Genomic DNA, 15,264 nt, shown 5'->3' with positions numbered 1-15,264 from the left:
CTTGACCTAACCTAAATCTAAGAAGTGAAACCTTGTCTCTCACAGATACTATCAAGGATACTACATGGGTCCTTGGAAGAGTTGGAATAAGGTGCCTGAGGAAAGGAAGGATTCCTGGTGGCAAACGTTTGTGGTAATCAAAAATTACATTTTTTTTTTAAATATCTTACTGTTATTATTTCCTGTTTCTAAACCTCTTACTGTTTTGTTTTTTGTTGTAGCAAAATTTATACTGGGAGTCTCAATTTAATGATTTGGTCTACGGTCTGTGGAAGAAGGAAACGATGACATCCGTTGGTGAAAGGATTAGCAAGAAGAAGAGACAACAAAAGAAGCCAAAGTACATCAATGATAGCGACTGGACACGTTGGTGAAAGGATTAGCAAGAAGAAGAGGCAACACAAGAAGCCAAAGTACATCAATGATAGCGACTGGACACTGCTTCTGGAGTATTGGGCGACTGATGAAGCTAAAAAGAAAAGCAAGAAGGCTGCTAAAAGCCGCAAGGCTGATCCTGTGGGTAAAGGGTGCCACAAGCATAATGCAGGCCCTAGGTGTTTTGCAAGGATAGCGTATAACATGGTATCTTCCATGTCTGTACTATAATATGTCTTTCTAATCTGTCTTCCTAATTTCTTTTTTTTTGCAGACGCAAGCCTCTGGTGAACCACCATCCTACACTGCCCTTGTCAGGGAGACACACTCCCGACCAGATGGGACTTTTGTGAACTATCGGGCTGAAGAACTGGTAACTCAGGCCGAGATGGAAGCCACACAGCTCTCTAACACTGAAGGATCACCAGGGAGTCCAAGTGCATAATCTGCTCCTTCTCGCCTCATGTTAAACAAGGCTTATCTGAAGGTATGATAGCTTAACATTTTTATTCTCGGACACTTTTAATCTTCTGTTCTGTTTTGACAATTGCATTACATGTGTTACCTGAGTTGATCAAATAGCCTTATGTTAGTTTCTGTTTGGTCTTGCTTGGTTTTGAATATTTTTCCATTTCTCTTGACAGAATGCTAAGAGTAAGAGGGGATATGTTTACGGACTGGGCAGTGAACAATTCAGGGAGCATGCGCCTTCTTCACGCGTCCCCAATGGTATTGCCCGCAACCTGGACCTGGAGATGCGTGTGGGCGGTCTTGAGACAACCCTCCAAAGTGTCACTTCTGATGTTGCTGGGGTGAAACAGGACGTCTCAGACATGAGGCAGGACTTTGGAGCAACAAGGGAAGCAATCAATCAGCTCCTCCAAACACTTAGGCCCCCGCAAGCACCTACTGGACAGACTTCTGATCATCAGGCTCAAGCACCAACTGGTCAGCCTAATCCTCCCAATGGCATTTAGAAGTTGGTACTTTATCTTATAACCTCTTTTGTAACAAGGTCTTTTGTAACAAGGTCTTTTGATAGTCTTCTTAGACTCAAAACTTTTAACCTTGTCTTATGTAACTTTTTATGAATGTTGAACCTTGACTATCTTGTATATTAAGCTCTGTGTTTATTGAATGTGCAATTTTAATAATTTGAATGAATCTCTAATATGAAAATTGGCTAATTAAAACTAATCAAACCGAATGTTTTTCAAAACAATGGATACTATAAATGTTGAATCTTAGTAGCTAAAATTGAAAAACAGTTTTAAACCGTGGCTAATAGTGCCACGTCGAATAAGTGGCAGTATCGTGGCTATTATATCCACTAGCAATAGCCACGTCTTAATATTATATCGTGGCTATTATAGCCACGAAGACGCGCGTGGTAATAACGTGGCTACTAGCCACGAAAAGCCACGCTTATTTCTAGCCACGAGGCTATAGCCACACTACTTTTCGGACATCTAAGCGTGGCTGATTTCTTTTATAGCCACGATAATTTGCTCTATAGCCACAACTTTGTAGTAGCTATGCGTTGGATTTTTACTAGTGAAAACTCAAAAGTTTGGCACAATTTCTCCATGGAGTTAAAGAAATATCAAAGCTAAAGGGTCGCTTTTAGACATTCACCTTGAATCTTCTCGTGCAGATAATTCGATATCGGATCCATAAACTAAAAGAAATATGGCATAGGCTAAAGCTACTTTGCAACGTTTGCCCATCAGAGAAAAATAAATCGAATATTTGCTTTACTTATACCCTAGCATTATGAAACCGTAACACCATGTAAATGATTATCGTTTTTCAAAGCTGATCTGGATCAGACTCATAGTGGTACATATTAGGGAGACACTAGACATATTTACATCCTTTTATTTTGGCAACTAAAAATATTGTTTCATCATCCAAATGATTTGATGGAGAATTTGTTCTTTTCTTTTTGTAGTGTTAGCCCAAGGAACAATTCTTATACTACAGTTATTGTTTTAGTAGTAATATTGTCTAAAATGATGGAAACTAGTTTGTAATTATAGTTGACTTAAAATCGAAGAGTATTGCAAATAGACTGTGAGAAGCGAATGCCCAAGGCCAAAAAAAAAATTCCAATTTTGTATTTCTTGATATATCGAGTTATGGGAACCGAACCCTAGAAATAAAGTTCATCCTCAGTCATTACTGTTTTGTTTTACACATTAAAAATCATCTCTTTGTTCATCCATTAATTCATAATATATATATATAGTTGATTCTTGTTTCATACCTGTGAAAAAAATTCGAAATTTTTTGAATCAATATTTAGCTAAGTAGTTCGGGTTTGAATACATCCCGCTATATTTTATTTTGTGGCCAATTTTAGATATAAGATCATGTTTTATGTGTCCCATTTCAATATCTGGATAAATGGTCTATACATATACTAATGAAAGATATTAGTCTAGAAATTTTCATAAATATGAAATACCCCTAGATTAAAAAACAGTGCTAATACATGAGTTTATGAGATGAAATATACATATGGAGTGAGCAGTGGTCAAGCGAGTCATAGGAAAAGCAACGAGAGAGTAGGCATTATTAAAGAAGACTATGGGTTTTGTAGGCTCAGTTTGTCTGTCTCTTCTAAGTCATAAACCCTAACTCCCTAGTCCCTACCTATATGTCGCTCAACCAATTACTTCTCCCTCCTTTTATCCTTCGACTAGAGAAGAATCAAACAGATAGACTAAGCAAATTTCGAATATGGAAATATACTAACTCAACTTTTTAGAAAAGGATCTAAAAAATATTAAGGATTAAAGACATAAAATGACAATGGCGGACTTTGAAAGACAGTGAAATTAAGAAAAATAAACATATATAACCAGGCATGCATGTTTTACATTTTGTGTATATTCTTTTTAGACTCCTCCGAACAGCTTATTTCAAGATTCGATTAGTTTATTGAACTGCCTCTATTAATTCCTGAGAGGGCTACGGGAGAGAGGAGTTTCGAAATAAAATACTAAATACTTTTGTTATAATCTAATTTTTTTTTTGTCATCATGTTATACTCTAATTTGAAGGTTGTTTTCAAGGGTTCTCAACCCTTTGTGCTCAAAATAATATTATTATTAATTAAAATTCTATTATTTTAGAAACCATTTTGTTTCATTTCTATTGTTTTAATGCGAGAGATATCCATTAAGATACCATGGATGGAAATTCTCTAGTTCTCCTTTTTTCAGTTTGGCTGTTACCATCCAAATATTATATATGTATATATATGAAACACCTTAAAGTTTATCTAGAACGATTAAATTAATTGATCTATTTCATATATAAATTTAACATATTTAATCGAACCAACAGTAATGTTGTTCAAAAAAAAAAAAAAATCGAACCAACAGTAATTTTATTCAAAATTAATAGTTGATTGAAAATTTTAAGTTAATTTATATCATATTCAATCATATATGTATATCAAAAGCTAAAACGAAGCCATGGAGAAGGGGGCTGGGCTAAGCAAAGGGTCGATGCCACCAAGTTTATCATTTGTTTATAAGGGCCACTTATTTTATGATTTTATTTGTACGTCAGCCGACCATTTTTGTACTAAAATTTTTGATGAGGGTGATTGGTTAGGTCGGTCATGTGAGAGGGGTAATGAGGTTGCAAGGGCTAGTAAACCTCCTCTCTCAGTAATAATGGAGTGAAGTCCTCAATAAATTATAACGGTAAATGTTTACATTAAGAACAAAGTGCATGTCAATATCAACATCGTTCATCAATCAACCACAGAAGGCCAACAAAACCACAAGCTCAAGCGCTACATTATTGTTTCACAATCCCAAAAGACAAAAGCTTACTCCTATCAGCCCATTAACTTTAACCATCATGGTTAAGTTTACTCAAACTTCCTCTCGTCAGGGCCGAAAGAGATCGTCATCCACTTCTTCATTTGAGGAGAGAATTTTTTCACCACAGTCCCTCTTTGTAAGAGGTAATTCTCACCCAGTATTCAAAACGTGGACCATCGATGATGCTGGAACATCCACATCTCACTCAACGACGGCTTCTTTTGGGGCGTCGCCCCTAATTGCGGAAACTTTGGCAATGCAAAACGCCATGATCTCTGCTCACAGTTGTGGGATAAAGTCTCTCAGCTTAGAAGCTCTCTTTAAGAAGCTTCCGGTTTTTACCTATGATTCAAACCGTTTAACCTATCCTTTTAATGCTTTAGTTTCCTTTAATGTAACAAGTGAGTTCCACTTTCTACCACTGAGCTCTCTACTTGTAATCTTCGATTAAGCTTAATATAATTCTCTGTTTCACAAAAAAAAAAGAACAAAGTGCATGTACATTAAGAATATATATATATATATTTTTTGAGCAAACGAATATATATATATATATATATATATATATATGTATTTCCATCTTTTTGCAAGATGTAGAGGCCAATATTATCTTCCAATAAAGTACAACCGAGAAAATGAAGGACATGGGGTTGCTATCAAACAACAAAGCAAACACCCACGTGAAGGGTAACCAGATAGGCCTTAGACTTGGTCCCTTTTCTTTTCTCGTCCCACTCTTCTTCTTTTAGCTATCACCACTTTTATTCAATACCGTTAATCACTATTACTCCCACAACCTCCCCCTTAACCTAAACCCATCAGCATCACACTTACTATATATAAGCCTTTTATTTATTTCTTTACATTCGTATATTATATTATATTATATTATATATATAAGTGTTATTTAATAGAATATGTGTATTAAATTCTGCACAGTTAATAATTAGGTTGAGATTTTTGAAAAATAAAAATTTATATATATATATATATACCAAATATATTTAAATAATGTGCTTTTAATTATATCTGCAAATGAAAATATTAGAAGAAACTTGTCTTTAATCTTTTTTTTTTGAAACACTAAACTTGTCTTTAATTAAATGGTTAAAATATTTAGTTCTGCAGTTTCTCAACGGGATTCGATTCTGTATTCCTCCATATGGCTAAAAGGCCGGGCTTATGGGTTCATGATGCTTGAAAGTTCAATCGCAACATAATAATATCAAAACGTGTTTTTGAATATGTTTACTAGTGTTAGAGGAAATATATACTTACGAAGGTGTAGAGTTATAGAAAGTATCGATAACAATCTCTGCAGACCTTACTATTTCGCCTACTCCGGCTTTTTGGGTCTCAAAGCTAAAGTCGACTTCTCACAACCTCAAGAAGATGGCCTCTCCCACCTTCACCACTGATGGCACTCCAACTGTTCAGGCTCCTGAGTCAGTCATTTTCAAATCCTCTGTTAACTAGAAGGGCTATTTAGTAGCTCAATTTCACGGTAATTCTCTTTCTCCGACGAAGATCTTCTCAGACCTAAATCCAATTTGGGGTAAGCAAGGTCGAATCGGAGTCCGACACCACTAAAAAATGTCTGTCTTATCTTCATTCCCTGCGAGCTAACCCGGAGATGGGTATTGGATGTTGCGTTTTGGCACTCTGGGAAGTGCGCTTTCTCTGTTTCTGAATGGTCGCCTACTCTGAACTTGGCTCCGATGAAGCTCGAGTATGCTCTTGTATGGGTGTTATTCCGTAATGTGCCAGTCGAACTCTGGTCTATTGAGGGGTTCAGTACGATTTCTATGGGAGTAGGGTTTCTGGTTCAATCCGAGTACCCCAAACTGAAGCCTTATTCAAGTGGAATAGTTAAATTGAAGGTCATTGTGAATTTGGAAGGGAAAAAAGCCTGCTCTGTTAAAGTGGTCGACAAGCTCAAAACCGCAGTGACTGTGTCAGCGGAGTACCTTAATCTTCCTCATAAATGTCAAATCTGCTCAAATTTTGGTCACTTCGAGAAAAGGTGCCTGTACAAGAATATCACAACAAATCTTAGAACTTCATGTCTGGGAGGTCCCATCTGTACAACGGCAGCCTCTCCAAAAGAATCAGCAGCTCCAAAGAAGGATTCTCCCTCCTCCTCTAAAGCCTTGCCTGGCTTTCCTCGCAAAAATCAGCAAAAAGAGATCCTCTCTCCTGGTGTTGCTGCAGAATCCACTTCGAGAATATCAAATTAGGGTCGCTCTTCCTCTAAAGCCTTGTCTGGCTCTCCTCGCAAAAATCAGCAAAAAGAGATACTCTCCCCCGGTGTTGCTGCAGAATCCACTTCTAGAATTTCAAATCAGGGTCGCTCCCCTCTTCGGAAATCTAACAGCTTACCAACAATAAATCTTCCAAACTTGCTGTCTAAAACTGCTGGACCTCTCGCGTGGATTCCTGTGGGGGGAAAAACATCTCCTAGGAAATCACCACCTCGCTCTTTTTTAATCAGAATCTGTCAAGATCCTTTCCTCTTCTCAGTTTGACTCTGAAGAAGAGCTTATAAGCGCAACTCAACAAATCATAAGGAGACGCATAGAGGCAGCGAATGCTGATTTTCCTCCTTTCTCTACTGCAAAGGAGCGAAAAAAATTATCAAGGATGAAGCAACGGCAGGCTATGGTGCAGATTTGTGAGTCTCCTGTAGCTACTACTGGCTCGACTGCTTCTATCTTACAAGAAAACTCAAATACTCAAATGGTAATCTCGGTGGAGCCCTCGGTGAAGGGGCTAGCACCAATTATTCATGATGCTTAGTGCTCCGTCACCCCCTTTTTAGTCCTTCTTATGAAGTGTTTTTGTTGGAATATAAGAGGCCTAAATGGCAATGTAAGGAAATCTGATGTTAAAAGGTGGATTCACCATAATCGTCCGATGCTGGGCAGTTTTTTGGAAACTCATGTGCAACAAGAAAATTTAGATGCTTTGATCACTACAACCTTTCCTTGATGGAGATATGATTCGATTCATAGCTCAGACGCTGACAATTGCCGCATAGTCTTTATGTGGAATCCTCTCCTCTCTGTTGTTGTTTATCACAAATCCTCTCAGATGATTGTTTGTGGTGTCTTCGAGCCGTCATCCCAAGAATCATTCACGGTCTGCTTTATCTATGCTTACACTGAGCGCTCTCAGCGTCTCCCTCTATGGAATTCTATTAGACAGATTGCCCAAGCTTCGGTGATGCATAACCAACCTTGGCTGTTATTGGGAGACTACAACCAAGTACTAGCAGCTTCTGAAGCTTACTCACTCTATCCCTCATACATCTCACCAGGAGGAATGACGGACTTCCAAGAATGCTTATCTGATTGTGAAATATTCGACTTGGCTTATAGGGGAGGTTTTTTCACCTGGTCCAACAAATCTCCAACTTCTCCAAGATCCATAAAGTTGGATAGAGCTCTCATCAATGAGAGTTGGATGGGAAAATTCTCAAACTCTTTTGCTTTCTTTGACGCCCCGGGAACGTCAGATCACTCGCCTTGTCTGGTCTCTATAAGGGCAGAGGAACCTAGAAGGAAATCGAGATTCATGTACTTCTCCTTCTTTGCTTCTCATCTGGATTACGAGCAACTATTGGCTTCTGCTTGGGCGATCCCGGTCTTCTCCTCCTCCCATATGGCTTCTCTCTATCAGAAATTGCGATCAGTAAAGCTTTGCTGCAAGTTCATAAACAACTCTCGCTTTAGTGGCATTGAGCGGAGGACAAGAGAAGCTTTTTAGAATCTGGAGAGAATCCAACTGAGAAATTTGAGAAGCCTTTCTCAAGCCCTATTTCAAGAGGAATCCTTAGCTCGTGAGGAGTGGCTTGTCCTTGCAGCTGCTGAAAAGAAATTTTTTCAGCTAAAATCGAGAGTGAGATGGGCTTCAAAAGGAGGTCTGAACACTACTTTTTTCCACAAATCTGTCAAGGCAAATCTATCGCGCAACGTTATCCACTTTCTCACTGATTCTGATAACATATTCAGAGCATGAAAGACATGGTGGTGAGATTTTACTCATACCTTCAAGGAAGATCAAACCCTGATGTCTCGCCCTACGGAATTGATTTTTTTCAGTCAATACATCCTTATCGGTTTGAAAGCTCTGGGATGGAAGCGCTGGTTGCAATTCCCACTGCTGAGGAAATCAAAAATATTTTGTTCCACCTGCCAAAGTGCAAATCTCCGGGGCCGGATGGTTTCTCTGCGGAATTCTTCATAACCTCTTGGGACTTGGTTGGCCAGGATTTGATAAATGCAGTTCGGAATTTCTTCCTTACTTCGGAAATGCCAAGGCAAGTTAATGCAACATTCATATCTCTTATTCCTAAGACCATTGGAGCTTCTTCTCTTTCAGACTTCAGACCAGTATCCCTCTGCAATATTGTTTATAAAATTATTTCAAAGATTTTGGCCTCTCGACTGAAGTCAATCACTCAGGATTCAGTGCAAAGCAATCAAACATGATTTGTGAAAGGGAGAGCTCTAAGCGATAATGTGCTGCTTGCTTCAGAGTTAGTTGCAGATTTTCACAAAACAGGGAGGACAAGAAGGGGTTGTCTCCAAGTAGACATCTCAAAAGCCTTTGACAGTGTGGAGTGGGACTTTATCCTTAATATTCTTTTTGCGCTGCAAGTACCACCTCCTTTTATTGAATGGATAGAGGTATGTATTTCTTCTCCCTACTACTCTGTTGCCTTCAATGGTGAGCTTGTAGGTTTCTTTCCTGGGAAGAAAGGTCTGAGACAAGGAGATCCAATCTCTTCTTCTTTATTTGTGATGGACATGGATATTTTTATCAAAGAAGTTGGATATTGCTGTTAGAGATGGAACCTTTGGCTTACATACAGACTGTGTTGACCCTCTTGTAACTCATTTAAGTTTTGCTGATGACCTACTGATATTCTTCGACGGATCAGCAGAATCATTACACGATATTCTCTCAGTTCTAAGAGACTTCCAGCGGAGCTCTGGCCTGGCATTAAATCTTCAGAAAACTTGCTTGTTTCTTGATGGAAACAACATGATCAACTCGGCAGATATAGCTTCCTCAGTTGGTATATCCCAAGGCTCTCTCCCTGTTAGATATTTGGGGCTTCCATTGCTTCCAAGAAAACTTCGCAGAGGAGAATACCAGCCTTTGGTGGACAAAGTTCGAGCAAGAGTGCTTCTTGGACATCACGACAGCTTTCTTTTGCTGGCAGGCTACAGTTGATTCAGTCAGTTATATATAGCATGATCACTTTCTGGTCCTCCATCTATCCTCTTCCAAAAGGCTGCTTTGACATCTTGGAAAATATTATAAATCCTTTTCTTTGGACAGATGACTCTGCTCGTGGTGCAAAGGTAGCTTGGGAATCAGTCTGCTCTCCTAAGGTCTGTGGTGGTTTGGGACTTCGTCGGTTGCAGGGAATTAATACTATATATGGTATTCAAATGCTATGGAAGATCTTCTCAGGTTCAGACTCCTTATGGGTTGCTTGGGTAAAGAAACATTATCTAAGTGACAACATGTTCTGGATTGCTGATTTCTCAAACGTCGGGAGTTGGATTTGGCGTAGCTTGATGAATCTTCGACAGACAGCAAGGCCTTTCATCACATGTCATGTCATATCAGTGCGAACAGCTTCATTTTGGCATGACGACTGGACAAATGCTGGTCCTCTTCTGATACTCACAGGGCCCTTGGGACCTCAAGTATCTGGAATTCCTCTCGATGCGACAGTCTCGTCAGTGGTAAGGGAAGATGGTTGGTCTGTCTCTCGCAGGAGTAGACACTCTATTCTTGTTACCCTTCGTGATGTGCTTCCCGTACAACCTCCTGATGTTCATGACATAGAGGACGATTACTACTTGTGGAGAAACGAAGTAAACGAGCCTCCTTCACCGTTCTCATTATCAAGACTCTGGACATCTCTATATCAAGAACCTCCTCGAGTTTCATGGTACAAGGCTGTCTGGTTCGGTAAGCAAATTCCTAAACATGGATTCATTCTTTGGCTAGTCATGAAAGACCGAATGGTAACAAGGGCCCGGATGAGAAGTTGGGGCCTCGACGTCCCAGCTGTGTGTTTGCTTTGTGGGCAAAATGAAGAATCGATTGAGCACTTAATTCTTTCAGTGTGACTATTCGTTGACGGTGTTGAGAACTATGTTCGCAAGGAGTGGTCTTGCTATCCCAACACAGATTGCAATGGTGGTTCCTTGGATCATATCTATTAGGCTGGATAGAAAGCTAAAAACTATCTACAATCTGGTCATTCAAGCTGCTGTCTACTTCATTTGGAAAGAACGGAATTCACGACTCCACAACCAGACTTCAAAGCCAGCTCACTCTGTTGTGAAAGATATCTACCTTCTCCTTAGAGCAAAACTATACTCTCTCGATATGGAGCAAAGAGCTCTCCCCTCTGCTGCTCAAAGAAACCGGCGACATTCAACGACGACTACTTATCTCTTTCTCTGGTTTGAAAGGATACAGGGTTAGACCAAAGCATCTATTTCATTTTGTTGAGGTTCATTTTTCCGCATGAGTAATGTTGTACTTCTTTTGGAAACAATCACCTTGTAAAACTTTAAATTCAGAAATGGTATCTCCCATTGGGAGTTAGAAAAAGAAAAAGAAAAAAATAGCCTGCAGTGCTTTAGAGTTTTGGCTTTCCACAGTCGCTTTTTGTCCTTCTTCCTCAACCTTTATACCTCAAGAACTGATGAACCAAACGGATTGATTGAAGAAGGGAGGGGGTGTCTATAGTTAGTTTACCTATCTATCTCTTCAATCTAATGTTTCCTTCTTTAGACACCAGTGGCTATGACCTCTTTGATCCCTTCAATCCCCATCAAGCAACCATGCTTCCTTTTTTCACTACTCCCATACAAAGCCCTAGTTCTCACCATCACTACCCTTTGTCTTCTTTTCCTTTCTCTTCAGATTTTCTTGATGAATCTGTCCTGATAAGCTCATTCTTGTTAGCGCAGCAAGATGCAGCAACACATGTTGCTGATTGTCCGAGAAAATTATGCAAAAAGCTTGAGGACAAGTGCGTTGGTGGAACCACCTTAGAAAAGGTTCCACGGAGAAGAACGGGAAAGAAAAGGGACAGGCATAGTAAGATCTGTACCGCTCAAGGTCCTAGAGACCGTAGGATGAGACTGTCTCAACAGATTGCTCGTAAATTCTTCAATCTTCAAGACATGTTGGGCTTCGACAAGGCGAGCAAGACGATCGAGTGGCTTATCTCTCAATCAAAGGCTTCCATAAGAAAAGTGAAAGAAAGTGTAGATGCATCAGGAGGAGGAGAAGGAGACGATGAGCATCTTCAGGATAATGAAAAGGCAAAGGAGGAGACAATGAAAGTCTCAAGGAGAAGAACAAAGACGGTGGAGAACTCTTGTAAGAAGAAAGAGTCAAGAGAGAAAGCTAGAGAACGAGCAAGAGAGAGAACATTGACGAAGATGAAGATGAGAATATCAGGACTAATTGATACCTCAAAAATATTTTCAGATCCTATTCAAGAATCACAAAAGATTGAGTTAACCGGTGGTGCCCAAGTAGAAGGGAAAAGCCCAGAACAAGAAAGTAGTACAACTAATGTGAACATGGTTGAGTATCAAATGGATTCTGTAAGAACTATAGAGAAGTTTCTTGGACTAAACAGTGACGCTAGCTCTTCTTCCATCTTTGGAGACTCCGAGGAATCTTACGCAAGTCTATCTCAATTAGAGGTACTGCTTCAGAAGCAGGTAACAACTTAGTGTCAATTAAAAGCCCGAAATTATGTAGTCATGATTTATTTTGGGGGTCAAGAACTTTCATTAAGGATAAAATATCTAATGTTTATTACTTCCAGGAATGGTGATACCAACGGAGCATAACACAACTTCAACAGCATGAGTAGATGAGGAGAGAAACCGTATTTCATCTTCTTCCTATGCGATTATCTCTGCTACTGATCATCATGACAATGCTCTATTCTTATGTGGTACTGGGAGTTTCTGTATGCATCAACATAAGAAACTCATATATATGTAGACATTTGTGTGTGTGGAGTTGGTCTGCTAATTAGTTTGAAGCTCTTGACCGCTTGATTAAATGATATAAATTATTTTGTGGTTTCAAATAATTAACTATTTAGCAAGTTTCTACAATGGCGTTTGTTGTTGTTTGCATTCTGTAGTAGGTTGTCTTTCTATATATGTTAGTATAGGAAATTTAAAAGTTATATCACAAGTTTTAGAAGCACTAAAGCACACAATTAAACACATAGCAAACTTATAAGATTTTGATTATAAATTATCAATTATCAATTATATGTGGTAACTTATATACTGGTTTAGAGATTTTTTATTGATAGGAACAACTGCTAGTCTTACGTAAAGAAGCCTTAATTAACCCTATTCCAAAGATATATAACAATAAATGTCAGGTGATGTAAAAAAAACAATATATGTTAGGTTGTGTATAATATTTTTTTTGTGAATTTTCTATATATGCAAACATCTACCTGTTTCTTTATATATTTACGTGATATTATTATTATATGCTCTACGTGTTAATTGTTGGATCACAATCCGGTTAATACTTTCTCTTTCTTCAAAATCAGTTGTAAATTTGTAACCTACTTGGTATTCGGTTGTAATTAGAGAATATATATATATATATATATATGATTTCTTTTGTTCGTAGACATGTAGCTACCAAGTTGTTATATGTATACGCAAAAGCATGTTGTGTTATTATATATGCATATATAAACATGTTAATTGTACATATCAATATCATCATATCATGCAGTTAATATATAAGAAAAATATGGATGACCTCATAGTCTCAATTAAAAGGTTAAGCATCAATCAGTTATATATTTGCTGTGGAAACCACTAATTCCGCACCTGCAACTAAATATATCAAACAATAAGAAAAAAAATTATCCAAATTAATAAGAAAAGCAACAACAACAAAAGGAAGTATCCTTGATTTGTCCCAGCTTGCATGGCAGAACATCCGCATGTATCAGATTAAATACTAAATAAACATACCGTTTTACTAGAAAATGAATTTTTTTTTAACAACGTAGAATTTCTACATTCATAACAACGAATGAGCAGGATATTCTCTACATCACCATGTTTTTTTCCTTTGAATTCCAATATGAGACGATATTTCTCTGAGTTCCAATATAATAACAATGCATGTCTCTGAGTCTAACCCAAAAATCTACATGAACTTCGCAACAATGCATGTCTCTAAGACCATGATTAACCCGAAGTTTTTAGAGTGGAGTTCTTAGCGGAAGTTAAGAAACTATTTCTTAACTTTTAACTAAAAAGACTAAGAACCAGTTTTTAAAGTTCTTATTTAAGAACCAGTTCTTAGCTTTTTTAGTTAAAAGTTAATAAACAGTTTCTTAATTTCCGCTAAAAACTTCATCATAAGAACTCCGGATTAATCATGCTCTAAGTTTAACCCAAAAATCTACATGAACTTCGCTGCTACGCGAAGCTACATGCCCTACCCTAGTGCAGTAGTCCTAGTGGAAGTGGAACCAATGATATAATATGGGCCTTAGGCCCAAATAAGCCATTTAATTTTCTTATAAATAAAGGCTGGATTTACTATAAAAACACTTTAATATACTGAATGTAAGATGGGCCGATCAAATGGTTAAAACTAAACAAATCCTTACCAGAAAATTGAGCCGAACCAAACCAAAATTTACCCAATGAGTTTTAATAAATGTAAAGATAAATAAGAAAATATATTATTGTTTTATGCCGAAAGAATAATTTTATATATCTATGGATTCTTCTTTTAACTAAAAGCAAATCAAATCAAACAAAATTGCATTAAACCAAAGGGAAACCAAACCGAACTAAAAATAATTATATACGATCTCAACTTTTATAAAAATTAAAAACTGATAAATCATAGTTCTGCCAAAGCCTTCAAGGCTACTAGAGAAGCTCCATTGAAGGTATTCAAAAGAGTGTATGAATCAAAAAACTAATATCATCTCTTTAGAACCCACAGAATCTGACACTTGTCAATTTATGGTTGGCTAATATTATTGTTAATAAAACCAAAAACATCTACGGTTTAAATCTTAGTTATATTCTTTATATGATATTAAAAATAATTTTATATTTTTGTATAAATCTTAAAATAAAATTAGCTATCTAACAAGATCCATTATTCATAAATTAAAATAATGTAGTAATACTACTTTAAATTGAAATGATTGAAGTTTATGCAATAATAGTATATTATTTTTTAATTAATGTAATAGTACAAAACTATAAATTTCAAAACTAAAAAATATTATTAAATGTTGATACTATTATTAATTATCCGTTTCATTTTAATTGTCTTTCTATGTTTATACACACATATTAAGAAAACATATGATTTTGTATATTTCAAAAATAAAAACACAATTACTTATACACCTAACCATATTTCAACCAATAAAAAAATAAAGTAAAGAATCTTATTAATAAATTTTGCATTGAAACTCTAAAACGACATTTATTTTGAAACAATAGTTTTTCTCTACAACGATAATTAAATCGAAAGGGATGGAGTATTATTATTTCTTTTATTATTGGGATTATTATAAATAATATATAAATAAAATTAACTAATATAAATAAATAATTTTAAGTATAATTGTATATGTTTATATTTTATTTAGATTTAAGAAAAGTTTTCAAGAATATTTTTTCTAACTTATATTGCATTAAAATAAAATTTAAAAAACCATCATAAGTGATTAGAAACTTAGTGGGTATCTTACCATTGGAGATAACAATTTTAGTATAGTTTATTAACCTAATTTTTACTTAACATAATATTATCATATTAGTTAGATACTTAGTGAGTATCTAACCAATAAGGTTGCTCTAATACCTCTCCTAACTATAGCACCGTAGTTATAACATATTGTTCTAATAAATTGTGCGTAGTTGAAGTTTTAAAAGGGTAGTAAAAACTCCTTCGCCTTTTGTCATAAGTATAATACTAGATTTTG

At 36.8% G+C, this 15,264-nt stretch overlaps 4 protein-coding genes across 5 annotated transcripts in view; all 4 read left to right on the top strand.

The window, feature by feature from the left end:
* Nucleotides 1-820, top strand: part of LOC106298048 — a 1,766-nt gene extending 946 nt beyond the window's left edge. The window contains exons 3-6 of the mRNA XM_013734152.1: nucleotides 46-133; nucleotides 222-297; nucleotides 371-582; nucleotides 650-820. Coding sequence (XP_013589606.1) covers nucleotides 46-133; nucleotides 222-297; nucleotides 371-582; nucleotides 650-820 — 547 coding nt within the window. The remainder of the gene's footprint in view (nucleotides 1-45; nucleotides 134-221; nucleotides 298-370; nucleotides 583-649) is intronic.
* Nucleotides 821-830: 10 nt separating this feature from the next.
* Nucleotides 831-1,513, top strand: LOC106299655. The gene is made up of 2 exons (XM_013735713.1): nucleotides 831-862; nucleotides 1,020-1,513. The coding sequence occupies exons 1-2, from the start codon at nucleotides 839-841 to the stop codon at nucleotides 1,350-1,352; spliced, it is 357 nt and encodes a 118-aa protein (XP_013591167.1). The 5' UTR covers nucleotides 831-838; the 3' UTR covers nucleotides 1,353-1,513.
* A 6,723-nt stretch (nucleotides 1,514-8,236) lies between these two features.
* Nucleotides 8,237-10,724, top strand: LOC106298047. Its single transcript, XM_013734151.1, has 5 exons — nucleotides 8,237-8,615; nucleotides 8,715-8,975; nucleotides 9,088-9,441; nucleotides 9,561-10,258; nucleotides 10,359-10,724. Exons 1-5 carry the CDS (start codon nucleotides 8,237-8,239, stop codon nucleotides 10,722-10,724), a joined length of 2,058 nt encoding a protein of 685 aa, XP_013589605.1.
* Nucleotides 10,725-10,804: 80 nt separating this feature from the next.
* On the top strand, nucleotides 10,805-12,318 carry LOC106298999 (transcription factor TCP12-like). Of its 2 annotated transcripts, none has more exons than XM_013735127.1 (2): nucleotides 10,805-11,962; nucleotides 12,088-12,318. In XM_013735127.1, exons 1-2 carry the CDS (start codon nucleotides 11,021-11,023, stop codon nucleotides 12,094-12,096), a joined length of 951 nt encoding a protein of 316 aa, XP_013590581.1. In that variant the 5' UTR covers nucleotides 10,805-11,020; the 3' UTR covers nucleotides 12,097-12,318. The 2 variants fall into 2 exon arrangements, with proteins under 2 accessions (XP_013590581.1, XP_013590580.1); XM_013735126.1 differs by having other exon boundaries at nucleotides 10,805-11,980.
* The last annotated feature ends 2,946 nt before the right edge of the window (nucleotides 12,319-15,264 follow it).

Source organism: Brassica oleracea, chromosome C6 (genome assembly GCF_000695525.1).
Source record: "Brassica oleracea var. oleracea cultivar TO1000 chromosome C6, BOL, whole genome shotgun sequence".
NCBI classification, from domain to species: domain Eukaryota; kingdom Viridiplantae; phylum Streptophyta; class Magnoliopsida; order Brassicales; family Brassicaceae; genus Brassica; species Brassica oleracea.
Note: the sequence above shows the minus strand (reverse complement) of the source record. Positions and strands in the feature narration are given on the sequence as shown.

Excerpts from the sequence above, each read along its gene's own strand:
- LOC106299655 (XM_013735713.1), top strand. The coding sequence starts at position 839 with ATGTTAAACAAGGCTTATCTGAAG. Across the intron at positions 863-1,019 it reads TAAACAAGGCTTATCTGAAG|AATGCTAAGAGTAAGAGGGG; the intron begins GTATGATAGCTT and ends TTCTCTTGACAG.
- LOC106298047 (XM_013734151.1), top strand. The coding sequence starts at position 8,237 with ATGGTGGTGAGATTTTACTCATACCTTCAAGGAAGATCAAACCCTGAT. Across the intron at positions 8,976-9,087 it reads TTTCTTTCCTGGGAAGAAAG|ACTGTGTTGACCCTCTTGTA; the intron begins GTCTGAGACAAG and ends GCTTACATACAG. Across the intron at positions 9,442-9,560 it reads CAGCTTTCTTTTGCTGGCAG|ATGACTCTGCTCGTGGTGCA; the intron begins GCTACAGTTGAT and ends TTCTTTGGACAG.
- LOC106298999 (XM_013735126.1), top strand. The coding sequence starts at position 11,021 with ATGTTTCCTTCTTTAGACACCAGTGGCTATGACCTCTTTGATCCCTTC.